This window comes from Schistocerca gregaria, chromosome 1, assembly GCF_023897955.1.
Source record: "Schistocerca gregaria isolate iqSchGreg1 chromosome 1, iqSchGreg1.2, whole genome shotgun sequence".
Taxonomy (NCBI): Eukaryota; Metazoa; Arthropoda; class Insecta; order Orthoptera; family Acrididae; genus Schistocerca; species Schistocerca gregaria.
Genome location: NC_064920.1, coordinates 653,927,131 through 653,955,004, shown reverse-complemented (window position 1 = coordinate 653,955,004; position 27,874 = coordinate 653,927,131). Strand labels below are relative to the sequence as shown.

At 41.1% G+C, this 27,874-nt stretch overlaps 1 protein-coding gene across 1 annotated transcript in view; it reads right to left on the bottom strand.

Annotated features, from left to right (window-relative positions):
• Positions 1-20,805, bottom strand: part of LOC126361314 (28S ribosomal protein S5, mitochondrial) — a 72,745-nt gene extending 51,940 nt beyond the window's left edge. The window contains exons 1-4 of the mRNA XM_050007781.1: positions 20,621-20,805; positions 20,417-20,536; positions 20,179-20,304; positions 19,378-19,605 (exon numbers count right to left, since the gene is read on the bottom strand). Coding sequence (XP_049863738.1) covers positions 19,378-19,605; positions 20,179-20,304; positions 20,417-20,536; positions 20,621-20,663 — 517 coding nt within the window. The 5' untranslated portion in view covers positions 20,664-20,805. The remainder of the gene's footprint in view (positions 1-19,377; positions 19,606-20,178; positions 20,305-20,416; positions 20,537-20,620) is intronic.
• Between the last annotated feature and the right edge of the window lie 7,069 nt (positions 20,806-27,874).

Sequence of the window (27,874 nt, the reverse complement as noted above, 5' to 3'; positions counted from 1 at the left end):
GACCATGCTCCCATAGTCTAAGTGTGATCGAACAAATGCCCTATAAAACTGTAGGAGGCAGGACCTGTCAGCTTCCCAAGTTTTTCGGCCAAGGCATTTCAAATGTTCAACAACCGGAGATCTTTCAGGTGTGGGAGCCATGTTAATTTTGAGGCAAATAACAAACCCAAAAAGTGCACTGTGTCTTTAAAAAGTGAAATACGGTGCCCCATTCTATGCCCTGGTTGGTTAAAACTCCGACGAGCACGATTAAAATTGACACAGTCTTCTCAGATGAGAACTGAAAACCAGTTGTCTGGGCCCAGGTTTCCAGCCTCCTAATGGTCATTTGTAGCTGCCTTCTTGTCATCTTAAGATCAGAGGAAGAGAAGAAATGCCATTGATAGTGATGGCAAACAACGTGACACTGAGGACACTGCCCTGGGGCACACCATTTTCCTGAACATAGCAATCATACATGGCATCGCCAATGCGATAAAGAAAATGCCTCTGCTCAAGGAACGATTGATCGGAAGTGGCAGGCGTCCACGTAGTTCCCATTCATGAAGTTGGCGAAGGATGTTGTACCTCCAAGTAGTGTCGTATGCTATTTCGAGGTCAAAAAATACAAAAACTAAATGGTTTTGGTGTAAGAAGGACTTCTGTATCGCCATCTCCAGTAGAATTAAGTTGTCAAGAATGGAATGGTAGCGCCTGAAACTACACTGGGAGCGGCTCAGGTAACCTTGGGATTCGAGCAGCCAGACGAAGCGGCAGTTGACCATGTTTTCAAGAGACTTACCCATACAACTAGTAAGGGCGACACTCGAATAACTGTTAGGGGCGCCACAGTCCTTACCTGGTTTCCAGAATGGAATTAAGATTGCCACTTTCCAAGTCATGGGGTACTGTCCATCAAACCAAATCTGATCGAAACAAGAGAGGAGCTGACCTTTCACTTCAGGGCACAGATGACGAAGCATGGTATAATGGATCTCATCAGGTTCTGGAGCATTGTGTCTGGCTGCAGATAAAGCTGATTCCAGTTCCCACAGTATCCCTTCCGTGTCCCCTCCGGATTACTGCTTCCATCTCATGTGATAGTTGTATTCTGGCCTGAGCTGTGGGAGGTGGCAGTCATATGTGCATAAGGTGTGCTTTAATGGTGTGCGTTTCTCTTTTACTGATGAAGACTGTTGCTGAAAACTTTATGAGTATTTTAATTGTGCCTGCCTGCAATATAACATTAATCTTTACAGGAAGTAGCACTATCTTTTCTTACATTGTTGTTATTTCAAAGGAAGTAACAGAAATAGCTGACGCAGAAAAAAGGGAAGAGAGAGAACTTAAAATCTAGGAATATAGAATTTTCATCATTTACTCACATTAGCAATGAAAATAATTGAATAAATAAAAAGATGCAATAACACTAGTCAGCTACTTCCAAATGCAATTATGCAAACTTATGCCTTTTCATTGCTAAAACATTTCTGTTGCAGCCTTACAAAAACTTGTGTTGCCTATGATACACGGAACAGAACAGCATATGAAATATCTTACACGGTACACATTGTGAAACATTCAGATGCAGTCTGATTGTATATTGTTCATTTTTTCTGTTTGGTTGCATGTACAAAATGCAGACATATTTTTCATCATAAAATGTGTCAAATTGTATCTAAAAACCAAAATTTGCAGCTTTACTGTCACAAACTCATCTACAACACCCATTTCCATAGCAGACAACCAGGGTATATACTACTCGTTTATTATCCAGAATGAGATTTTCACTCAGCAGTGAAGTGTGCGCTGATATGAAACTCCCTGGCAGATTAAAACTGTGTGCCGAACCAAGACTCGAACTCGGAAACTTTGCCTTTCACAGGCAAGTGCTCTACCATCTGAGCTCCCAAGCACGACTCACGACCTGCCCTCACAGCTTCATTTCTGCCACTACCTCGTCTCCTACCTTCCAAATTTCACAGAAGCTCCTCTATGAACCTTGCAGAATAAGCATCCCCTGGAAGAAAGGATATCGCGACGACATGGCTTCGCCACAGCCTTGGGGATGTTTCCAGAGTGAGATTTACACTCTGCAGCAGAGTGTGCACCGATATGAAACTTCCTGGCAGATTAAAACTGTGAAAGGCAAAGGTCCTGAGTTTGAGTCTCGGTCTGGCACACTGTTTTAATATGCCAGGAAGTTTCAAGATTTATTATGTTTTCCAGGAAGTTTCAAGATTTATTATGTTTTAAAGTATACATATGTTTCTTTTGTAACTACAAGAAATATGTTCTGTTTGTTTTTCATGGAATAAATTGGTAAGATATGATGTCTGTGAGGACTGAGCTCTGTCATGTGCCTTGTCACCACCTGCAAATGTACCGAATACCATTGCTCCCCAAGGAAGCAGACTTATATTGTCCACAGATATTGCAATCATTACTAAAATTTGAACGACCATTTTTTTAATGGTGGTGTAGAAGGGTGATTACTGTGATCTTGTTGAGTGTTGATCAGATTTACGATGATATGAGAAAAATATGTATGTTCATTGCAAACTGGAGTCGGGAGGCTAGACAGATAGCAGGGAGAGGGGGGGGGGGGTGGCGGGGGGGGGGGGCAGTGTTAAAGGAGAGAAGAGGAAAAAGACTAGGTATGTTGGAATGGGAACAGGAAAGGGGCTAGATGGCTAAGGACAATGACAAACAAAGGTTGAGGCCACGAGGGTTACAGGAATGTAGGATATTCTGCAGGGAGAGTTCCCAGTTTTGCAATTCAGAAAGCTGGTAGTGGTGGTAAGGACCCAGATGGCACAGGCTGTGAAACAGTCATTGAAATGAAGAATGTCATGTTCAGCAGTGTGCTCAGCGACAGAGTTTTCCCTTTTGTTTCTTGGTCACAGTTTGTCAGTGGCCCTTCATGCAAACAGACATCTTGTTAGTTGTCATGCCCATGTAGAATGAAGCACAGTGGTTGCAACTTAGCTTGTAGATCACATGACCGCTTTTACAGGTAGCCCTACCTTTGATGCAATAGATGATGCTTGTGATCGGACTGGAGTACGAGGTGATGGGAGGATATATAGGACGGGTCTTGCATCTAGGTCTATTACAGGGATATGAGCTATGAGGCAAGGGGTTGGGAGCAGGGATTGTGTAGGGACAGAAAGGGATATTGTGTAGGTTCGGTGGAAAGCGGAATACCACTGTGGGATGCGTGGGGAGGATAGTGAGTAGGACATTTCCCATTTCAGGGTATGATAAGAGGTAGTCGAAACCCTGACCGAGAATGTAATTCAGCTGTTCAAGTCCTGGATGATACAGAGTCATGAGGGGAATGCTCCTCTGTGGACAGACAGTGGGACTTTGGGAGGTGGTGGGTGACTGGAAAGATAAGACACGGGAGATCTGTTTCTGTACAAGATTGGGAGAGTAATTACGGTCTGTAAAGACCTCAGTGGGACACTCAGTATATTTTGAGAGGCACCACTTGTCACTACAGAAGTGACGGACACCAGGTCAAGCAAATGAGGCGAAGGTGTTGACATTCTGGAGGAATGTGGATAGGATGTCCTCACCCTCAATCTAGATCACAAAGATATCACCAACGGATCTGAACCGGGAAAAGGGTTTGGGATTTTGGATGTTTAGGTAGTATTCCTCAAGATGGACCATGAACAGGTTGGCATAGGATGATGCCATGCAGGTGCCCATAGCCATACTCCAGATTTGTTTGTAGGTAATGCCTTTAAAGGAAAAGTAACTCTGAGCGAGCACATAGTTGGTAATGGGGACCATGTTGGCGGTTGTTGGTTTGGAATCTGTCAGGGGTTGGGAAACAGTGTTCAATAGTAGTAAGACCATGGGCATCAGCGTTGTTAGTGTAAAAGGAAGTGGCATCAACAGTGATGAGCAGAGCACTGTTTGGTAAAGAAAAAGGAACCGTGGAGAGTCTGTGGAGGAAATAGTTGGTATTTTTTATGTACAAAGATAGGTTATGGCTAACAGTGGGGCAAAAGGTAAGGCCTTTGGAAAGGACTGATATTTCTGTGTGGCTATGGCATTTAGAGGGAGGGTTCATGACTGTGTTTCAGGTATAAGGGAGCATCGATTTTCGCAGTGAAACCACAATGGGGCATCCTGGGTGGCTCGGTTTATGGACTTTGGGAAGCATATAGAAGGTAGGAGTGGGGGGGGGGGGGGGGGGGGGGTGAGGAGAGAGATGAACTCTGGTGAGAGGTTCTGCGATGGACCTAAGGATTTGAAGAGAGACTGGAGATCCTGCTAGATTTCTGGAATGAGGTCACTGTGGTATAGTTTGTAGGTGGATGAATCTAACAGCTGGTGGAGTCCTTCTGCCATGTAATCCTTGCGTTCAAAACAACAGCGGTGAAGCCTTTATCTGCAGGTAGGGTTATAAGGTCGGGATCAGTTTTTAGGTGGTGGATGGCGGTTCTTTCTGCGGGTGTAATGTGAGGTTGCATGTTGAGGTACTTGGGGAATGATGGTGAGACAAGGTTCGAGGTTAAGAAATTCTGGAAAATTAACATCGGGTGATTTGGGGGCAGTGGGGGTGGATCAGAGTTGGATAGAGCAGCTAACTGAGTCAGGCAGGGTTCGACATTGGTCTCTGGTTGAATCTGATTGGTATGGTTGGTGGCAAGAAAGTGTTTCCACTGTAGGGACCTGGAGCAGGAGAGAAGGTCTTTAACATTCCTGCATGACATAATTTGGGAGTGGGGCAAAAGGCAAGATCTTTGGAAAGGACTGATATTTCTGTGGGGCTATGGCTTTTGGAGGTTAAAGTTCATGACTGGTTTCAGGTCTGTTTGGTTTCTGCATTCTGCGTAATGGTGGGAGTAAGTTTAGGAGGGTGGGGTAAATGTACTAGGGGTGCAAGACAGAGTTTGTGAGCTATGAAGGCATGTGGGGGATGTTAGGAGGTTGTCGTAGAAGTGGTGGACAGTGGTAGCCCAAGGTGGGAGTACGAAGTGCGCAGGTTGGAGAGTTTTTTGAGGTGGTATTATGCCTGTTCCTCTAGTCCTTGAAGGGCAAGAGTTTCAAAGGGTATTATGGAATCCAGGAATTTGGAATTGCATAGTAGGAGGATTTTGCGGATATAAAGATGGTATTGGAAGGAGGTTTGGGCCAAATTGATATGGTTTTGAAGGACAATGTTGGTAAGGGCTACGGATTGGCAGCATCTAAACAAATGGAGGTCATTGTGGAAGGAAGGGTGGCAGCCAGAGAAAGTTAATTTTATGGTATGGCCATTTGAGGGGAGGGGGTGGGGGAGGGGGAGATGCCATGAGCCAAGCAACAATGGAGATACAGTATGTGGGACTGGGTTCTGGCTAGAGATAAGAAAACTTTTCTGTGTTGATGCAGATGGAAAGAGCAAGATACCATGGTGGTAGAAAAAAATGTAAATAACTTACAATTACAACGAAAACATTTGCAAAAATACACCCAAAAATAAGGGGGAAAAGCCATGAAAAGGATGAAATAAGGGGGGAAAAGATTAAATTTCAGGCAGTACATCAAAAGTGAAAGGCAGAAACTAACAGATTGTCATGAAGGCACGATGAGATCAAAGAAAAAATATTGACAAAAACATTTTTTATGTGGGTTTCAGGTCTGTGGGTGGAGAATTGTGAAGAAGAAGAACGGCAGATGTGAACGGATCAGGTGAAATTAGTAAGTGCAAACTGGAATAGAGAGAAGGAGTAAGGGGTGGGACGGGTTGGTAGGATGAGATACAAGATTATGTGACACAGGAAAAGTGTGGAAAATGACACGTAACAATATGGGAAAGTGATGCAGGAAGAGTGACCAATTTTAAAGTCAAGGATTAATGTGTATAGGAGTAATGCGGGGCATAAGATGCTGGTGTCGTAGCAGTGTGTTGTGGAGCAGTCAAGACAGTTGACACAGTGTAGCTTGTAAGTAGAGTGTGAAGTACTGTTTGTAAGGTAGCATGAGAAACACAGGAAAGAAGAGGAAAAAGGACGGACACTGAGTATAGTAATCCTTAGAAAATAGTAACAAATGAAAACAGCACTGGGTTAACTATGGAAAAAAAGCCGCCAGACAAAATCAAACAATGAAAAATCCAGGAAGGAATGTAACAATATTATGAAAAAGGATAGTTGTTACTCAACATATAGCGGAGGTGATGAGTCGCAGATAGGCAAAACGAAAAGATTGTCACAAAATGAGCTCTCGGTCAACGCGGCCTTTGTCGAAAAAAGACAAAGAGCACATGCGCGCGCACGCACACGCGCGCGCGCGCACACACACACACACACACACACACACACACACACACACACACACACACACACACACACACACACACACACACACACACAGGGTTATGGTAATGTAGGATGTATTTAGCAGGGAGAGTTCTCATATGCACAATTCAGAAAAGCTGGTGTTGGTGGGAAGAATAGACATGGCACAGGCTGTGAAGCAGTCACTGAAATGATGAATATCGTGTTGGGCGGTGTGCTCCGCAACAGGGCTGTCCAGCTGTTTCTTGGTCACACCTTGTTGGCAGCCATTCATGCAGATAGACAGCTTGTTGGTTGTCAAGCCCACGTACAATGCAGCACAGGGTTGCAGCTTAGCTTGTAGATTACTGTTCTACTAGGAACAATTACCCAAGGGAAAGTACAAAACAAAGACATATGGCACAATAACAGGAGAAAGGAAGAACCAGAAGGACCACAAACACTACAATGGACAAAACAGGACAAGAAAACCTCAGAGAAACACAAGAAACAGGGAGAAGATATTAAAAACAATAAAGCAAGATTACCATGGCTGGCTGACCATGAGAATAAAAAAGGAGAAGCCAGCCACTCTGCAACACATTAAAACCTCCACCTCTACAGTGGAGGTCACAGAGGGAGAAAGGATATGCGCTAAAACTCAGATCAAACGATAAAATCCACCCTCACAAATAAAACATAAAACGAAAGCTGCTGTTTAGGCATTGTCACCCAACACCGGAAGTAGGATGGTGGTAAAGTTAAAAGCGGGCAGTCCAGCAAGCCGTGGGATAGAGCCTGACTGCACCTTGTGAATGACTCCCTGTAGGTGTCACTCAGCAACTCCAGTACTTAGAAGAGCAATACAAAAGGCAGAAGTCATCCACATACAGGGATGGGAAGACCGATGGCCCTACAGTTGCTGCTAGGCCGTTAATGGCCACTAAAAATAGACACACATTCAATACGGAACCCTGCAGAACGCCATTCTCCTGAATACAGGAGCGAACTATGGGAGATACCAAATTGGGCACGGAAAGTACGGGGCGACAGGATGTTTTGGATAAAAATCGGGAGTGGGCCCCGGAGACCCCACTCTTACAATGAAGCAAGGATATGGTGTTGCCAGGTCATGTTATATGTTTTGCGCAAGTCGAAAGAGATGGCAACCAGGTGTTGGCGTCTGGAAAAGGCTGCTCGGATGGCAGACTCGATGGAAACAAGATTATCAGTGGTAGAGGGGCCCTGGCGGAAGCTGCCCTGACATGGACCCAGTAAGCCATGTGACTCCAGGACCCAACCCCACCGCTGACACACCATATGTTCCAGCAGCTTACAGAGAACATTGGTGAAGCTGATGGGCCGATAGCTATTGACATCAAGTGGATTTTTACAGTGTTTTAGTATCTTAATGGTAGTGCTCTCCCGCCATTGCGATGGAAAGATGCCATCAAGCCAGATCCAGTTAAAGATGACGAGAAAATATCGCTTGTAGTCAGACGTGAGATGTTTAATCATCTGACTGTGGATCCGATTTGGCCCAAGAGCTGTGTCAGGGCAATGTGTAAAGGTGCTGAGGAGCTCCCACGGTGTAAATGTGGCATTTACAGGGTTTACTGTGGTGTGCAGTGAATGAGAGGACTTTCCTTTCCATCCACCGTTTGAGGGTGCCAAAGGCTGGGGGGAAGTTCTCCAACACAGAGGCTTGAGAATAGTGCTCCTCATAGAGGTGGTCATGGCCACAGGATGCAGACATTCAAATTTCTTCTTGGCCTCAGTGTAGGTCAATTGGTCCAGGGTCTTGTATTCCATGATTTTCCTTTCTCGCTGTAAAATTCTGCAGTCTGATGAGCAAGGGGAATGATGCTCTCCCCAGTTGACACAGATGGGAGGCAGAGCACCAATCTCGACATGCTATGCTGGAGCTACAGTGGGAAGACATATGCCCAAATTTCCAGCACTTAAAGCACCACATCGGGGGAGGGATATATGGCTTGACATCACAGCGCTAGACCATCAACTTGACCTTCTCAGGTAATGTGTCACCCTTGAAAGCCAAGATGAAGGCAGCAGTGGAAATCTGATTATCCCTCGAACTCCGATGGACACACCTTGTTGCTCTAAATTGGCGCACAGCTCATTGTCAGACTGCAAAGAAGGAGCCTGTGGAATATAATACCCTGGATCATATTGAAGCTCTTATGAGACTTGATGGTAAAAGAACCATCTCCCAGCTTGTCACAAGCGAGTAATGCCCGTAACTGGGTAGAGGATGCCATTTTTATCAAGAGTGACCTTGCCAAGCTGTTCAACTCTCTTGTCCTCTAAATGCTCTACAAAAAACTGAGGCTTTATTGAAACAAAGGAGTCCCCATCAGCTCTCGTACATACGAGGTACTGGGGCGAATAAGGTTCGCTGCCATCCTTAGCCTGGCATTCCTCCCGCAGTGTGGCGATCCCTGTGTAGTCAGGGGGCTACAACCAACAGGCTACATGGTGGCCCCAGTACAACTGACTGGCTACCATGCTGGATATAAGGTGCAACGAATTCCATGGTCATTGTCAGCACAGAAAACAATACTGCTTAGTGGGGGGAGGAAATCGAAACCAGGAAGGTGTCCTCACTCAAGAGATGGAGGATGGGTGGTACTGCAATGCCATGACGAGAAATTAGGCTAAAGATCTCAATGCACGATGGATATGATGCACCATGTAAGGCGTCCTTCCCCAATTGGCTTGCTCTTTGGGAAAACTTTGAAAAATGGAGGTCAAGCCCTACAGGGGCCATCACAAAGGCCAAACGGTGTGAGACTCCTTTTAGTCACCTATTATAACAGGCAGGAATATCTCGGGCCTATTCGCACCCACGGGCCCGTAGGGGGACCACTGTAGGAGGAGTGGGAAGAATAGTCACTACAGATGTGATGGCCATGGATGGCTAGGCTCTATGGAAGGAACTACTTAGTATAGTATGGGTGGCAGCTGTTGAAGTGGAGGTATTGCTGCTGGTTGGTAGGTTTGATATGGACACAGGTGCTGATGTATTCATCTTTGATGTGGAGGTTAACATCAAGGAAGGTGGCTTATTGGATGAAGTACGACCAGGTGAAGTGAATGGGAGTGAAGGTGTTGAGATTCTGGAGGAATGTGGACTGGATGTCCTGACCATCAATCTAGATAAAAAAAAAAAGATGTTATCAATGAATCTGAACTAGGTGAGAAGTTTGGGATTCTGGAATCTTAGGAAGGATTCCTCAAGATGATCCATGAATAGGTTGGAATAGGATGGTGTTTGAAGGTAATGCCCTGAAAGGAAAAGTAATTATGGGTGAGCATATAGTTGGTCATGGTGACTAGGAAGGAGGTTGTTGGCAGCTTATCTACAGAGTAGACCACACTCTAGGTTAGTTGAAAGGTGATACCAAGGTTGTTAAATGGTGCAACTTTTAAAGTTCCTGGCCAATTAAAGCTGTGTGTAGGGCTGAGCCTTGAACATGGAATCAAAGCCTTTCACAGGCAAATGATCTGTCAGCTGAGCTGCCCAAACATGACTCACATCCAGTCCTTACATCTACTTCCACCAGTATCTCATTTTCTACCTTCCAAACATCACAAAAGTTCTCCTTCATCCCTTGTAGGGCATATCAGCACTTTACTGCAGAGTGAAAGATTCATTCTGGAAAATCCCCCAGGCTATGGCTAAGCCGTGTCCCCTCAATATCTTTTCTCTAAAGGACACTGGTCCCTCAAGTTACAGAGCAGAACTTCTATGAAGTTCAGAAGGTAGGGGATGAACAGGTCATGAGTCATGCTTGGCTAGCTCAGTTGGAACCTTGACCTGGGCACAACACATTCGAAGAAGACAGTTAGGGATGCAGTTTACAAATGGGCAAAAAGGACATTATTTCATATGCAAACTTGAGAATCTGGAAGGCTCAATGCGAATACCTGAAGAACACAACTAAAAGATGTCACAACATATTTATACTAAGGACAAAGATCAGTTCAAAGTGACATCTTATTAGAAAGATGATTTATGAAGCAAGGTCAATCCATATGAAGTGATCCAGTAAGGGTTGCTTGGCCCTTTTTAAATATTTTGATTTTTTGTGTGTGATTGCCCTATAATTCAGAAGTTCAAAACAGTTTTTAAGAAGTTTAATCTTGCTCCGTTGGTTTTGAATGGCAGCCATTTTTAATTGTGAGCATATGATGGATTTTCAGTTTGGACACATGAGCGTTAATTTGAATATCTCTGCACTGGATTAAGTCACAACATTGCAATTGACATGATTGTTTATTACTCAAAATACCCTAAATTCAAATACAATCAGTCAAAATTATTTCCAAAGTTTGGTATTGAAAACTTAGAAAATCCACTTTTTAGACCCAAAAAAACAACCCTGGAGCAATATATCAGAGAATATATTTTTTCTCTCTAGTTAGATATTGTAAACTACTATCCTTATATATAGCAAGATCATGACAAATGTTTCCTTAATTTTTTATAAATTTTTGAAATTTGAAAAACTTCACAAAAAGTTAAGTTTGGGGCTAGTTATCTCTGGTGGGACTGACTATAAAAAAATTGATTTTTGCACATTTTGCACACTTATATGATAGCAAAGTACTGTTAAAATTTCAACACTGATATCTGATATGAACAAAGATACAAATTTTTGGAAATGATGAAATAATTGACATTGCAACTTATATTTGGTTAACACTATCATCCTAGAATTATTTGTTTTAATAGTAAAATATTAAACAATAGCAGCCTTTGCTTTAGTTCTATGTTAAAAATTGTCCATTTAAATCTAGGTTTATTCTAAATTATTACAGGTCGAAAATGATAAAAGTGTAATAATAAACAGTAGTCAGTGACAAGCCGGTAAATGAACTGTGTACACTCACTACATTTGCTGGATGTGGGATTGTTGCCTGTTCAGGAACCTCTGTTACAGTGGAAGCTCATACTTCATTGAGAGTGTAGAATAATTTGTGCTTTTGTAATTTTTGATTAATTAAAATAATTTTAAAATTTAATAATAAATAAATAAATTTGAAAGACTAACTGGAATGCAATAAAATGGACAAACAGTGCTCTACTGGATATATATAGTATGTGAAGGGTGTCATGAACAGTTTATGATTCAGTTTCAAAAAACTTAAAAAATGTTAATGACTTTGACGAAGATAGACAAGCTTTGTTTAAGTTATGAACATGTTCTTCTTTATCATCAGTTTGCGAGTATCGTGAGGAAAAATATATTCAGAAGTACAATCACATTGTGTGTGTGTGGGTGGGGGGAATTGCTCTGAACCACTCAAAAGTTCATAAAAAGCCAGTTATTAAAGGTTTGAGGGAAATAAAACTTGAACATTTGTTCTCCTTAAGTGCAAGTAAAACAGTTTCTTGAGGGAAAAGTAATGAGATTCCTGGAAATTCCTTGTGCCCAAATTGTTACTAAAAGATATTTATCATTAGCCCCGGACCAGAATTAAGTAATATTGTTGATTATATTGATATTCCTAATGAGGAAGCTATTAGCAAATTAGATTTTGCTTGTTCTAATTTGGAGGCATCTCCTGTTTTGAAAATAAGAAAATTGAGTAGCACAAAAAGAAAAGCAATTACTGAAAGCAAGGTACAACAAATTTCAGAGAAAATTAGAAAAGACTTATAATCATTCTTTAATAATGCAAATACCAACAGTATTTCTAAAAAAGAAGAAAACCTACTCCCAGAGTCATCCAACACAGAATACCTGAGCTTAATTAAGGAATTAAAAAGTAAGCATTATATAACATTTAAACAGGAGAAGTTAAAATTTAAGTTTGCTCCATGACTCATCGTCAAGGGAAAAAAATAGTTAAGGAGTTCAACATTTCTGATCGTTTGGTTAGACTAACCTAAAAACTAGTGAAAGAACAAGGCATTCTAGCAGTTTTAGAAATGAAGAAAGGAATAGATGTAAGTGAAGAAACAACTGGAAATATCAATAAAGACAGTATGTAGAATGTGCCCCAGTAGCAAAGATAGCAAAAGAATTGTTGAAAAAGCAGAAACGACTAGCACTGTAAAATTTAAATGAACTTTATGTAGCTTTCAAAAAATGCTCATCCTGAAAGCAAAATTGGAAGGTCAAAATTTAGTGAGCTTCGCCCTAAGTGGTGTATTTTGCTCGGCTGCTCAATAACACACCCTGTATGTGTTTGTTTACTTCATCAAAATGTCAGACTGATGATTGCGGGTGCAAAATTCAATGGTGTTAACTACAAAGAGTTACTAGATTCAATTGTCTGTGACACTAACAAATATGACTGCATGTTGAGTTTAATTGGACAGATAAAAAATCTATTCATCAAGTGGCGGCAGATCACACGCATAAAAGGGGGTTGTTATTAGGCAAGCTTTTGGAGCCAGTGGCTCCTTCTTCAGGCAGAAGGGCTGAAGGGAGAGGAAGATGAGTGAAGGAAAAGGACTACAGAGGTCTAGGAAAAGGTGTACATTTCAGGAGAGTCACCCAGAACTGTGGGTCTTGCAAATTACCCTTGCATCTTTACACTCTCAGGTTTCCAAATCTCATCTGATACAGTCTCCAACAACCAGTCTTTCATTCTCATCCCGTGCGGTAAGTCTCTCCCAATCCACAGTTCTGGGTGACTTTCCAAAATCTACCCCTTTCCCTAGACCTCTCTAGTCCTTTTCCTTCACCCCTCTTTCTTTCCCTCCGACTCTTCTGCCTGAAGAAGAAACCACTGGCTCCGAAAGCTTTCCTAGTAACAACCCTCTTGTGTGTGTGTGTTGTTCTGCTGCTTGGAAAGTAAGTTTTTTATCAATCCAATTAAATCATTTTGTCAAAAATTGATTGTTTCCATTGTTACATGATGAGTTTTATGATAAATGCCACGAAAATCGCTCTTGAATTGTTTAGCAAATCTGAAGAGGAAATGCCCAACAACGTTATGTTCAAACATTGGGTCACAACCGTCGTATGTGAATTTTGATAAATTGCTTTGTTTATGTCTTTGGTGGGTATGGATATGACAGACAACGCCAAGAGTTTTCGGTTGTCGGCGATGATGGGGGTGTTGTCTCTAGTAAAATTTCTTCAACTACTCAGATTTTTGGGTGAAGCTCTGAAGTCTTCAGTGTTGGAAAGAAATGAGGCTTACTAAAGTTCCGTCGTCTCAGGCCAGGAATGGCTATATGTGGAGATGTCATCAGGATAACAGGTCAAGGGAAGTGTTCAATTCCAATTTTGATTTTCTGGTGTTTTTTTATGGTAGTATTAAAGTGTGGTGGAGGTGGTGAAAGTTCTGAGATTTATAGTGTGGTATTGATAGTTGCTACCTACATAGGTCAAGGGAAGTGTTAGATCCCAATTTTGTAGTTTTTTGTGTGTGTGTGTGTGTGTGTGTGTGTGTGTGTGTGTGTGTGTGTGTGTTTCTTGAGGTCGTGATGATTGTGGATGTGGTTGTAGTTTTGGGTTTTATGATTTGGTATCTGTACTTTCTGTTAACCTATAGAGGTCAAGGGAAGTGTTTGATTCCAGTGGATATTGTTTTTAGTTGATTTTTGGAAGGTTGTGGTCATTTTATTTTAACATTTTTGTCATTTGGTTTATTGGCATGTGTTTATTTTTAGTTTGTCCCCACCCAAAACCCCCAATCTCCCCTGCTTATCCTGTTAGTTTCATTACATTTTTGGAGGAATATGTTTTTAATGGTTTTTCGATCTATTTCTGTTTTTGTTATGTTTACGCAATGATGTCATAGTCGCCATATGGGAGTCGTTGTGAGTGGTCGTTTCCGCCATATTGATGACGTCATTGGTCAAAGAAGACGGGTGAAATCTGACATTTCCGTTAAATAAAAAAAAAAAAAAGAGCCTACAAAGGAAGGCCACAGAGCAAATTCTTACAATAGAGAACATGTATGCCTTCTGCAAGAATAATAATAAAGGCAACCCCTATTTTCTTTTCAAGAAAGAAGAGGAAGTTCCTCATATCAAAACAACACTTCAAACCGGATTTGAAAACTGTGTAGCAATAAAAGAAACAAAGCAATTCTGCACTGGAGAAAACTTAGTTCGATGTTTTCTAACACCAGAAATTGAAATTTATGAGGGTCATTGTGTCAGTAAATCTCTGTCTTTAACATTGAATGACATAGTGGCATGTATGTATGTATGTATGTATGATAAGACAATGGTGGCTTGCACAGGTTGTTTGGAAAACAATGATGTTTTCATGCATATTTACCATCCTGCTCACCCAAGAACATCATTCAAGAAATCTACTAGTGACATAGTTTTGATACCAATGAAAAATGTTTTAAGGAAGCTTTCCGTGCTTGAATTTACCACAGCAACAGGGGGTCTTATTTTACATAATTAAATCTGTCTGAAGAAATAAGTTTTCTTAACAATCACTACTAGGACAGGATAGGATATGATGCACCGCACCTTGAAATTATGTTAATTGAAAATATTTATTTGAAATTTGTCAAGATAATATAAATTTCCCCCCATGAACCATAGATCTTGTGGGTGGGGAGGCTTGCGTGCCTCAACGATACAGATAGCTGTACCGTAGGTGAAACCACAACGTAGGGGTATCTGTTGAGAGGCCAGACAAACGTGTGGTTCCTGAAGAGGGAAGCAGTCTTTTCAGTAGTTGCAGGGGCAACAGTCTGGATGATTGACTGATTTGGCCTTGTAACACTAACCACAATGGCCTTGCTGTGCTGGTGCTGCAAATGGTTGAAAGCCAAGGAGAAACTACGGCCGTAATTTTTCCCAAGGGCATGCAGCTTTACTGTATGGGAGACGAAAATTTAATAATCATGGGTGACTGGAACTCAACAGTAGGAAAAGGAAGAGAAGGAAATAGGTGAATATGGATTGGGGGTAAGAAATGAAAGAGGAAGCCGCCTGGCAGAATTTTGCACAGAGTGTAACTTAATCCTAGCTAACACTTGGTACAGGAGTCAGGAATGAAGGTTGTATACATGGAAGAAGCCTGGAGATACTAGAAGGTATCAGATAGTTTATACAGGGTGTTACATAAAGGTACGGCCATACTTTCAGGAAACGTTCCTCACACACAAAGAAAGAAAATATGTTATGTGGACATGTGTCCAGAAACGCTTACTTTCCATGTTAGAGCTCATTTTATTACTTCTCTTCAAATCACCTTAATCATGGAATGGAAACACACAGCAACAGAATGTACCAGCGTGACTTCAAACACTTTGTTACAGGAAATGTTCAAAATGTCCTCCGTTAGCGAGGATACATGCATCCACCCTCCGTCGCATGGAATCCCTGATGCGCTGATGCAGCCCTGGAGAATGGCGTATTGTATCACAGCCGTCCACAATACGAGCCTCTACATTGGGTACCGGGGTTGCGTAGACAAGAGATTTCAAATGCCCCCATAAATGAAAGTCAAGAGGGTTGAGGTCAGGAGAGCATGGAGGCCATGGAATTGGTCCACCTCTACCAATCCATCGGTCACCGAATCTGTAGTTGAGAAGCGTACGAACACTTCAACAGAAATGTGCAGGAGCTCTATCTTGCATTAACCACATGTTGTAGCAGCACATGTAGAGTATCCCATATGAAATCATGATAATGTGCTCCATTGAGCATAGGTGGAAGAACATGAGGCCCAATCAAGACATCACCAACAATGCCTGCCCAAACATTCACAGAAAATCTGTGTTGTTGGCGTGACTGCACAATTGAGTGCAGATTCTCGTCAGCCCACACAAGTTGACTGTGAAAATTTGCAATTTGATCATTTTGGAATGAAGCCTCATCCGTAAAGAGAACATTTGCACTGAAATGAGGACTGACACATTGTTGGATGAACCATTCGCAGAAGTGTACCCGTGGAAGCCAATCAGCTGCTGATGGTGCCTGCACACACTGTACATGGTACGGAAACAACTGGGTTCTCCTGTAGCACTCTCCATACAGTGATGTGGTCAACGTTACCTTGTACAGCAGCAACTTCTCTGATGCTGACATTAGGGTTATCATCAACTGCACGAAGAATTGCCTCGTCCACTGCAGGTGTCCTCGTCGTTCTAGGTCTTCCCCAGTGGCGAGTCATAGGCTGGAATGTTCCGTGCTCCCTAAGACGTCGATCAATTGCTTCGAATGTCTTCCTGTCAGGACACCTTCGTTCTGGAAATATGTCTCGATTCAAACGCACCGCACAATAGCTATTGCCCTATGCTAATCCATACATCAAATGGACATCTGCCAACTCTGCATTTGTAAACATTGCATTGACTGCACAACCAGATTCGTGATGAACACTAACCTGTTGATGGTACGTACTGATGTGCTTGATGCTAGTACTGTAGCAATGAGTAGCATTTCAACACAAGCACCTAAGTCAACATTACCTACCTTCAATTGGGCCAACTGGCGGTGAATCGAGGAAGTACAGTACATACCAACGAAACTAAAATGGCCTCCAACATGGAAATTTAGCGTTTCCGGACACATGTCCATATAACATCTTTTCTTTACTTGTGTGTGAGAAATGTTTCCTGAAAGTTTGGCCGTACCTTTTTGTAACACTCTGTATAATGGTAAGAGAGAGATTTAGGAACCAGGTTTTAAATTGTAAGACATTTCCAGGGGCAGATGTGGACTCTGACCATGATCTACTGGTTATGAACTGTAGATTGAAACTGAAGAAACCACAAAAAGGTGGGAATTTAAGGAGATGGGACTTGGATAAACTGACAGAACCAGAGGTTGTACAGAGAACATACCTTCACAGAAGAGTCAAGCAGTATATTGCTCCCTCCTACGTATATCTCTGAAGAGACCATGAGGATAAAATCAGAGAGATTAGAGCCCACACAGAAGCATACCGACAATCCTTCTTTCCACGTACAATACGAGACTGGAATAGAAGGGAGAACCGATAGAGGTACTCAGGGTACCCTCCGCCACACACCGTCAGGTGGCTTGCGGAGTATGGATGTGGTTGTAGATGAGTTTCAGGGAGAGCATAAGGGAACAATTGGCAGGAATGGGTGAAAGAAATAGTCTAGAAGAAGAATGGGTAGCTTTGAGAGATGAAATAGTGAAGGTGGCAGATGATCAAGTAGGTAAAAAGACGAGGGCTGGTAGAAATCCTTGGGTAACAGAAGAGATACTGAATTTAATTGATGAAAGGAGAAAATATAAAAACGCAATAAATGAAGCAGGCAAAAAGGAATACAAACGGTTCAAAAATGAGATCGACAGGAAGTGCACAATAGCTACGGAGGGATGGCTAGAGGACAAATGTAAGGATGTAGAGGCACATATCACTAGCTGTAAGATAGATACTGCCTACAGAAAAATTTAAGAGACCTTTGGAGAAAAGACAACCACTTGTATGAACAACAAGAGCTCAGATGGAACCTAGTTCTAAGCAAAGAAGGGAAAGCAGAAAGGTGCAAGGAGTATGTAGAGGGTCTATACAAGAGCAATGTTCTGGAGGACAATACTATGGAAATGGAAGAGGATGTAGATGAAGATGAAATGTGAGATATGATACTGCATGAAGAGTTTGACAGGATACTGAAAGTCCTATGTCGAAACAAGGCCCCGGGAGTAAATAACATTCCATTACAACTAGTGACAGCCTTGGGAGAGACAGTCCTGACAAAACTCTACCATCTGGTGAGCAAGATGTATGAGACAGGCGAAATTCCCTCAGACTTCAAGAAAAATATAGTAATTCCAATCCCAAAGAAAGCAGGTGTTGACAGATGTGAAAATTACCGAAATATCAGTTTAATAAGTCACTGCTGCAAAATACTAATGCGAATTCTTTACAGATGAATGGAAAAACTGCTAGAAGCCAACCTTGGGGAAGATCAGTTTGGAATCCGTAGAAATGTTGGAACACGTGAGTCAATACTGACCCTTCGACTTATCTTAGAAGAAAGATTAAGGAAAGGCAAACCTACACTTCTAGCATTTGTAGACTTAGAGAAATGCTTTTGACAATGTTGATTGGAATACTCTCTTTCAAATTCTAAAGCTGGCAGGGGTAAAATACAGGGAGCGAAAGGCTATTTACAATTTGTACTGCAACCAAATGGCAGTCATAAGAGTCGCGGGACATGAAAGGGAAGCAGTAGTTGGGAATGGAGTGAGACAGGGTTGTAGCCTATCCCTGATGTTATTCTATCTATATATTGAGCAAGCAGTGAAGGAAACAAAAGGAAAATTTGGAGTAGGAATTAAAATCCAAGGAGAAGAAATAAAAACTCTAAGGTTTGCCGACAACATATAAATCTTGAGTTCAGCAATTTTTTTGGGTTCTTGTATATAATTCAGTACCTCAACTTCAACAATAACTGATTACATCAAGCCAATATCACACATGAATTATGCAACAGTCATAACATCAATTGCAGTGTAATGTGAATTGTTTCATCTTTTCCAAAATTTCCTATCTTTGTTCAGAGTCAAATACCAATGTTGAAATTTTTACAGTTTTTGGCATCATATAAGTCTACAAAATGTGCAAAAATCAAATTTTTTATAGACAGTTCCACTAGAGATAACTGGCGCCAAAATTTAGTTTTTGTAAAAATTTGCAAATTTCGAAAATTTATGAAATATTAAAGAAACATTTGACAACGTTCTTGCTCTATATACGGTTAGTACACTACGATATCTAACTAGAGAAAAAAATACACTGATAACTTACTCCTTGGTTGTTATTATTGGGTATAAAAAGAGGATTTCCTAAGTTTTCAATATGAAACTTTGGAGATCACCTTGACTGGTTATTATTGAATTAAGGGTATTTTGGGAAATAAACAATGTTCTACAGGAGACTTTCCTAAAACCAATCACCCAAATTAACACTAATGTCTTCAAACAGAGAACCGCCATGCACTTACCAAATAAAAATGAATGTTATTCATTGAATGTGCAAGGTAATCTTTTAAGAACTGTTTTAACTTCTCATCTATAAGGTAATCACATATAAAAGAACCAAAATACTTAAAAATGGGCAAGCAAACAACATAATTTTTATTGGACCACTTCACTTTGAGTGCCCCGGCATGCTTTTTCGTGAGCACATACCTTCACCTATGTCATCTGGAGGACCAATGCTGCGTCCAGGCATCTTTGCACCAGACCAGCCCCGCTCAGTAGGAGCTAGGCGCAGTCTTCGAAAGACACCCATCTCATTGCGCATTTTAATGAGGCGCGCTTCACGTTCTGTGTCTTCAGGAAGTTGCTGCTGTTGCACTAACTCTCGCCCTCGAACAACTGGACCAGTCAAGCCTGGCCATACTATGTTTGCCTTTCCTGTATAAATCAATATTTAATGTCACTAACAGGTGGAAGATTACCACCATTTTCAGCAACATGAAAAACTAAAATAAATACAAAAGTAAATACATGTATGTTTTTGCTAACATAAAGAGGTTTATAGGCCAACAGAATCTGCATTAGCTTATGTGAGTAGTTTTGTCGGTATGTCAGCTCTGTGAAAACAGCTGATGCAAATTTCAATTTACACATTATTACCAAATAATACTGAAAAATTCATATGCCTTCATTTACTCTCAGAAGTGAAGTTACGAACAAATTCCAGAACCTGTCAGAAGCAATAATGACTACTATTTTTACATTGCTACGTTCATCCAATGGCACTGTTACAGTACAAAGTATGCACTCTCATACTCCTACAGGTATATCATAATGGTCACAATGAACGTGTGATGAAAAGGAAAACACTTGTGTTAAATGTAATGTTATAAAACTGCTGTCCTTTGTTGACGACGTATGCACTATTAACAGCCGTACAACCGATACATTAGACACATTAATGCAAGATATTGATAATCTAACGAAGATAGAAATTGACCTCTGACTCACCAACACCTATAACTTGACCCTTATTTAAGTTCTTCGCTATCTTCTTTCCCACTCCCTTACCCCGACCTCTTTTCTTGCCCGCATTGCTAACGCTGGTTACACCTTTCCACAGTTCTTCAGCAGGCACTACAGGACATAGACAAGATTTCAAAATGTCATATAAGCATTCAGGGTCATTAAATGTCTACGTTCTAATACCAAAGTGGCTGAAGAGATAATAGTGGATGCCAATAATTACATTTATTGAAGAATGTCGCCGGCCTTATTTGCTGCTGTAAAACGTTGCTGGGCCTTATATTTGGCAAATCACATGCCGACTGTGTTACAGACGATATCAATTTCTGCTGGAGTAGTGCCCCTGAAACGAAATGTGGTGTTTCACAGAAAAGTTACAAAGTTCACAAATCACTCACAAAACATTTCAAATTTTCAAACGAAATACCAGTCTGTTGCGCTAGTTTAAAAATACTGCGGCAGTTTAACATTTTACTAAACAACAGATACAGAATGACAGTTAACTAGTCGTAACTCTAGCTGTCATCATAACACTACTTCAGTACTTTTCATATTTGTCTCCGAACTTACAAACAATAACACACTACTGAGTACTGATACTCAAACTTAATCTTTGCCCAAAGTTGCTAGTCAAGCTGTATTTCGAGTCAAAGTTGAGATGCATGTACACCAATCTCTGGCCAGGACCAACTGTGCTACGGTGGTGTGTAGTGACCAGCGTTTTTCTTGTTCTGTGGTGACCGGAAATTGAAATCTTGTGATCATTCATTCTGTCTGTAAACGCCACGCTGTATGTTACTATCTTTTTCCCATTCTTTCTGCTTTCTTTCACAAAGTTGTGTCCTTCGTATACATCCATTCTTCGTTGCTGTTTAATTTCGTTGTTATGTATAAACAGGGGTGCCGCATGCACGAGTGACTTGACTTGACTTTATTCCTTTGGACTCTACGGGGGCATAGGGCATCCATAAGAACCCGCCATCCGTCTCTGTCTTTGGCCATTTGCCTCAATTCTGCCCAAGTCTTGCCAACTCTTTTTGCTTTCCCCTGTCATCTTCCATGTGCCCCTTGGTCTTCCTCCCTTCGTTTTTCGATGGCTCCATCTGGTTTTCCCAAGGTGTGCCCCAACTAGCCCCACTTTCTCCCTCGTATCTGGTCTTCTATAGGTATCTGGTTTGTTATTCGCCAGATCGCCTCATTACATATTTTTTCTGGCCACCAGATATTCATGATGCGTCGAAGACATCTATTTATGAAGCTTTGTAACTGGGTTTTTATCTTTTTATCAATTTTCCAGCTTTCACTGGCGAACAGAAGGACAACCTTTACATTTGTATTAAAAATACGGATTTTTGTTTTGTATGTGATATTTCTATTTTTCCATATTGGATACAATTGTATGACGGCGGCATTTGCCTTTTTAATATGGTTTTTCACGTCATCTCCAGCTCCACCATCTTCTGCCACTATATTACCCAGATACAGGAATGAGTTGACAGTCTCCACTCGCTGCTCACCTATTAACAGGGGCACCTCCATGTTCCCTGAATTTACTCTCATTTCCTTTGTTTTGCCTGTATTTATTTTGAGGCCAGCAGTCTCTGCTTCTTCTTTCAGCAAGTTTAATTTAGCTTGCATATCAGTCAGCCTTGGAGCTAATAAAACTATGTCGTCTGCAAAATCCAAATCCTCCAGACGTTCGTGGATCCCCCACTGGATTTCTCGTCTCCTGCCTGCTGTGACTCTTCTCATAACAGAGTCTAGAATGAGCAGAAAAAGTGTTGGTGTCCAAATGCAACCCTGCCGGACTCCAGTTGTTACTTTTATGGGCTCTGTCATTTTTCCCTTGTGGAGTATGCAGCATTCGTAGCCATCATATAGATCTTTTATGATGTTTAAGATCTTCTGTGGTATGCCATACTTCCCAACACCTGCCAGAGCACTTTATGTTTCACGGAATCGAATGCCTTTTGAAAATCAATAAATGCCAGGTACATGGTTGCTTGGAATTCTTTGCTTTGCTCTAAGATGATCCTAAGAGTGTTAATAAGATCAACACAGCTGCCTTGTGCCCTAAAACTGGCCTGTTCTTTAATTCTGTTTAAAATAATTCTGGTGAGGACCTTACTGGGCACTGACAACAATGTAATACCATGCCAGTTGTTACAGTCTGACAAATTTCCCTTTTATTGGGAGCTTTACCACCAAGCCATTTTTCCACTCCTTTGGAGATGTCTCTTCAAGCCAAATACGCTTCAGGAAAGGATGGAGCATTTCAACAGTACTTTCAATATAGGCTTTTATGAGCTACGGTGCTATGTTGTCTAGTCCTGGAGCCTTTGTATTTTTTAGTGTTTCCAAGGGAATCCTAATTTCGTCCATTGTGGGACACTGCAAATTTATATCTTGATGTTCTTCGATTTCCTCTGGAGCATCTCTTACCTGTTCCTCTTGGTTGTCTTCACAATTTAACAGTTCCCTGAAGTGCTCCTCCCATCTCTGTAGCTGTGCCTGTTGAGTTGTAAGCATCACAGCATTCTTGTTCTTAACTGGTCCTTCATGTCTGAAGTTCATCATTGACAACCGTTTGGTAATGTTGTAGAGCTCTTTCATATTTCCTTGTCTTGCTGCCTCTTCTGCTATTTTTGCTTGCTCATCTATCCATTTCCTTTTATCTCAATGTAGCAATGTTTTCACTTTTTTTGTTCGCCTCCATGTATTCTTTATGCCCTTCACTCTTCTGCGCTCTTGTCTTACAAAAATTTAACTTGACTTTTAGTTCTTTCCTGTGGCTGATTTCATTCCACGTAACAGTGGAGATCCATTCCTTCATTTGACGTGCCTTAAATCCTAAGATTTTTCTCCCACATCTAAATAACTGTTCTTGTTTTTTTGCCAGCATGTTTCAATTCCCTCTTCCATAAAGTTTTCTGCAGAGAGGACCTGCAATCTGTTTTGTAGTTCAAGGGCAAATGTTTCTTTGATCTGTTGGTCTTTTAATCTTGCCACCTCTATTTTCTTGCACCTATGATTGAGCTTGGTTCTGTTTGCCACTATCTTCAGTCTGAATTCCGCCAAAACTAGGTGGTGGTCACTTCCAACGTCTGCCCCTGTTCTATTCATGCACGAGTAATTCAAACAAATTTCCTTAATCTGAGAAAAGCATTTCCGATTATAAAATTTGGAAAAATAACTTTACGCTGTCAAGAAGTTTAATTATTTACTGCATTTTACCAATTTTTCAAATAAATTGCGTAAGATTAAAAGTTATCCCAATACCTTGTTCTATTTGAATAATTCAATTAAGGTTTGTCTAAAAGATGCCTCTTTCGTTGCACAATCACAGACGCACGGAAATGAAAGGGCATGAATTATACACAAAAGTTTGTGGAAAGAATGCATGTACACATGGGCGTTCTCGTGTTCATTGTCGCATTGCGCAAACAGTCTGCTATGAATGCCCTTCTTTGCTTGGAAGCTTGTATTACGTTAATTATGATGAAAAGGTGACAGTATTTGATCTTGAAATATAATATGTAGATTACCATCCTCAGACACGACAAATTTGGGAATTTCATAGAAACCAGAATCCACTAGAAAGGAGGTTCTGTTTTTCAGTTTCGTATTTTTTGCATCATCAGTGTGCTTCATGTCTATTTTTAGTAGTTTGTTGAGGAGCTACACATACCTCATCTTTTCTTTTGTTCAGATGTCAGGCTCCTCAGTTCTTGTGCTTTTAAATCGCCATAGTATAAATATTCCTACGACGTTTTCATTTTTCATGCACACTTATCATACGTTTTTGGAATATTCTTTTCAGTTTTCCTACTTCGAAATTTATGGTATCTTATTATTACAGATACACATATCGAATAATCCTCAAAAGCCACGTTTCACACAACGTTTTGCTTTGGCTATGATCATCCATAAATTCAAGTTTGCTTCCTTTGAAGTCAACAGGCATCATTGCACACATACAACTATACATCATAACCTCAACACACTACGCAATCACACACATATAGGCCCAGCTACTTGCTTGAGCAAGCAGTAAAAGAAAAAAAGAAAGATTCGGAGTAGGTATTAAAATCCATGGAGAAGAAATAAAAACTTTGAGGCTCGCCGATGACATTGTAATTCTGTCAGAGACAGCAAAGGACTTGGAAGAGCAGTTGAATGGAATGGGCAGTGACTTGAAAGAAGGATATAAGATGAACATCAACAAAAGCAAAACGAGGATAATGGAATGTAGTCGAATTAAGTCAGGTGATGCCGAGGGAATTAGATTAGGAAATGAGACATTTAAATTAGTAGAGGAGTTTTACTATTTGTGGAGCAAAATAAATTATGATGGTCGAAGTAGAGAGGATATAAAATGTAGACTGGCAATGGCAAAGAAAGCGTTTCTGAAGAAGAGAAATTTGTTAACATTGAGTATAGATTCAAGTGTAAGGAAGTAGTTTCTGAAAGAATGCTGAAGATTAGATTGGTAGATCACATAACTAATGAGGAGGTATTGAATAGAATTAGGGAGAAGAGAATTTGTGGCGCAACTTGACTAGAAGAAGGGATTGGTTGGTAGGGCATATTCTGGGCACCAAGGGATCACAAATTTAGCATTAGAGGGCAGTGTGGAGTGTAAAAGTTGTAGAGGGAGACCAAGAGATGAATACACTAAGCAGATCCAGAAGGATGTAGGTTTCAGTAAGTACTGGAAGATGAGCCCAGCTTGCACAGGATACAGTAGCATGGAGAGGTGCATGAAACCAGTCTCAAGACTGAAGACCACAAAAACAACAACAACAACCTATCGTCTGCCAAAATGGGCAAGGATTCCCACTGAAGATGGGTAGCAATCAGTGAACTCAATATTAATAAACTGCAGAGAATCTTCAAAGGCGTCCTTGCTTAGAAATCCATGGCACAACTGAAGAATGGGATGCAACCCATCGGCTTTGATGAATGATGTTCTGCAGTAGTCCCATCCATGGCTCAACTGAAGAACGTGATACAACCTTTCGGCTTTGATCTACATCTACATCTACATCCATACTCCGCAAGCCACCTGACGGTGTGTGATCAGTGATGTCATGGGTCATTCATAGATATTAATGGCTTTATTTTCGAGCCATAGATAATAAATCAGTTGTATGCTGTGGATAAGTGCCATCATTGAAAACTGAAGAAAAAAAAGACTGTGGTTTTAAAAGAAAGTGTTACACGTTGCGTAAGATTTATTTCATTTGCATTGATTTAAATAACTGCTTCTTTTTAATTCATTTGGTACTTAATTTCCTTCTTAGTGAGTTTGAGATAATTTGGAAGAATACTTTTAACATTTAGAAGAATTTTTAGTTTTTCATTTTCTTTTGTAGGCATGGATTTAAATACTCCCATGAATATGGAAGACTTAAAGCAGGCTTTGGGAGTAGAGATGATAGCAACCATTTGATTTTTGCAGATATATGGTCTTCTTGCTAATTTCGTTCGATGTTGTGAGTGCGGCGAACATATGCGCCTGATAAGTGTGTCTGCTCGTCGTACTCACGATTTATTCTTATGGAGGTGTAGCAACCAATAGTTGGTCGCCCTGTTGTGCACAGACTTCCATCAGTCTCCTCACCTTCTGAGGAGGAGCACTGTCCTTGTAAGGAAAGTATGAGGAGGCCATTACAAACTCCCTCATGAATTCAGTTGCTGCATACTGATGGTCACTAAGTCTCTAGATGAAAAGTCCACCATTGGCATGAAGGGGATTCCATTTTTTACGTAGATGCACGTTCTGTGGTTTCTTATATTTCTAGAATAAACCAGTTTATCTCCGGTGCCAACGACGCCCAATACATCCCCTTTATATAAATGGGGTTCCTGAATCAAGGCCACGTTCACTTCTTGTCGTCCTTGAAGACGACTCGGGACAGCAGTGGCCCCTTTACTGTGTTGTTGATTTATCTGCAGCACATTCAGTCTACATCTTGCTGCCATTATTGCTTCTCATGTCTTTGATTACTCTGATGGCAACCTTCGAAAACCCCAAGAATAGTCTCAGGTCCTGTTCTTGCATTGCCTTCAGAGGCTTCTCTCTGACCTCCATGACAAGGGTTTGGCCATTTGGTGCAACCTTCTCGTTGATTACCATCCAATCCTGTGTTGAGACTTTGGGGTTTTGAGACCCTGTTTTCTCAATCAGAGTCTCTGGAGAGGTAACCTTAAGGAGTTTTGGCACCCAGATTAATATCTCTGTGGGCCTGAGAAGCTCAGAAACTGTCTTCACCAGAGCTTTGCATCCTCCCCCTGTGATATTAGGGAGAGTATGGGGACACATAACTACATTGCCAGTAAAGCATCAGATAACAAGTTTGTTTGTGTGGCCATCCACCACAGTAAGCATATAAATACTTGTTTTGTAAATAAAACTGCCCTTTCCTGCTGCTATTTACTTTATTTATTCTATATGCGTTTCGCCTTCTCCTGTTCTAAGGTGTCTTTAGTGGGATCTATAACGATACAGTTTTGTTAGTTATAGATTATCAAACAAAAAATCGCTAAGTGAATGGTTTGATGTCTACAACTAACAAACCTGTGTCGTCATAGTTCCCACTGATGATGCCTTAGAACACGAGTAGGCGAAACACATATGGAATAAATGAATTAACTAGCAGCAGGAAAAGGCAGTTTTATTTACTAAACAAATGCATCAGATGTTTGACCATCAACTCTCAAAGTAATTTTTTAAAAAGTTTTCATGAGAGATCTTCAACGCTCTTTGACTCAAATTTTCACCCGCCTTTTTTTCTGATTGCAACAAAGTAGAGCAATTATCACAGAAGCAGCACCTTGATCGTCAACAGTCTGAAGCACAATATTATTGAGCAGTGTAGGGAGACTGTCAATAATATTGCAAAATATTATTGTGCAGTATTCCAGAATGAGATATTTTCACTCTGCAGCGGAGTGTGCGCTGATATGAAACTTCCTGGCAGATTAAAACTGTGTGCCGGACCATGACTCGAACTCGGGACCTTTGCCTTTTCGCGGCCAAGTGCTCTACCAAATGAGCTACCCAAGCACGACTCACACCCCGTCCTCACGTCCTCACAGCTTTACACTCCACTGCAGAGTGGAAATATCATTCTGGAAACATCCCCTAGGCTGTGGCTAAGCCATGTCTCGGCAATATCCTTTCTTTCAGGAGTGCTAATCCTACAAGGTTCGCAGGAGAGCTTATGTAAAGTGTGGAAGGTAGGAGACGAGGTACTGGCGGAAGTTAAACTGTGAGGATGGAGTGTAAGTCGTGCTTGGGTAGCTCAGTTGGTAGAGCACTTGCCGTGAAAAGGCAAAGGTCTCGAGTTCGAGTCTCGATGCGGCACACATTTTTAATCTGCCAGGAAGTTGCATTGCGCAGTATTCTTGACCATCTAGGGGTCACATAAGATCATAGTGACTGGAACTGCATTGCAGCAGAACAGAACAGCACAATGTGGCACTATTTAGTATACCGCATTTGACCAGCAGCATCTTTTATATGTGAATCGTTTGGAACGTCCGAACAATCTGGACAAAAGTGACATGGATGTGATTCTAATATCTTTGTTATGTGAGGAAGATGGCTATAAATTCCAGTACATATGCGACTTTTGGTGACTTTGGAAAGAACAGTGCTTATGGGGATTTTTTCATG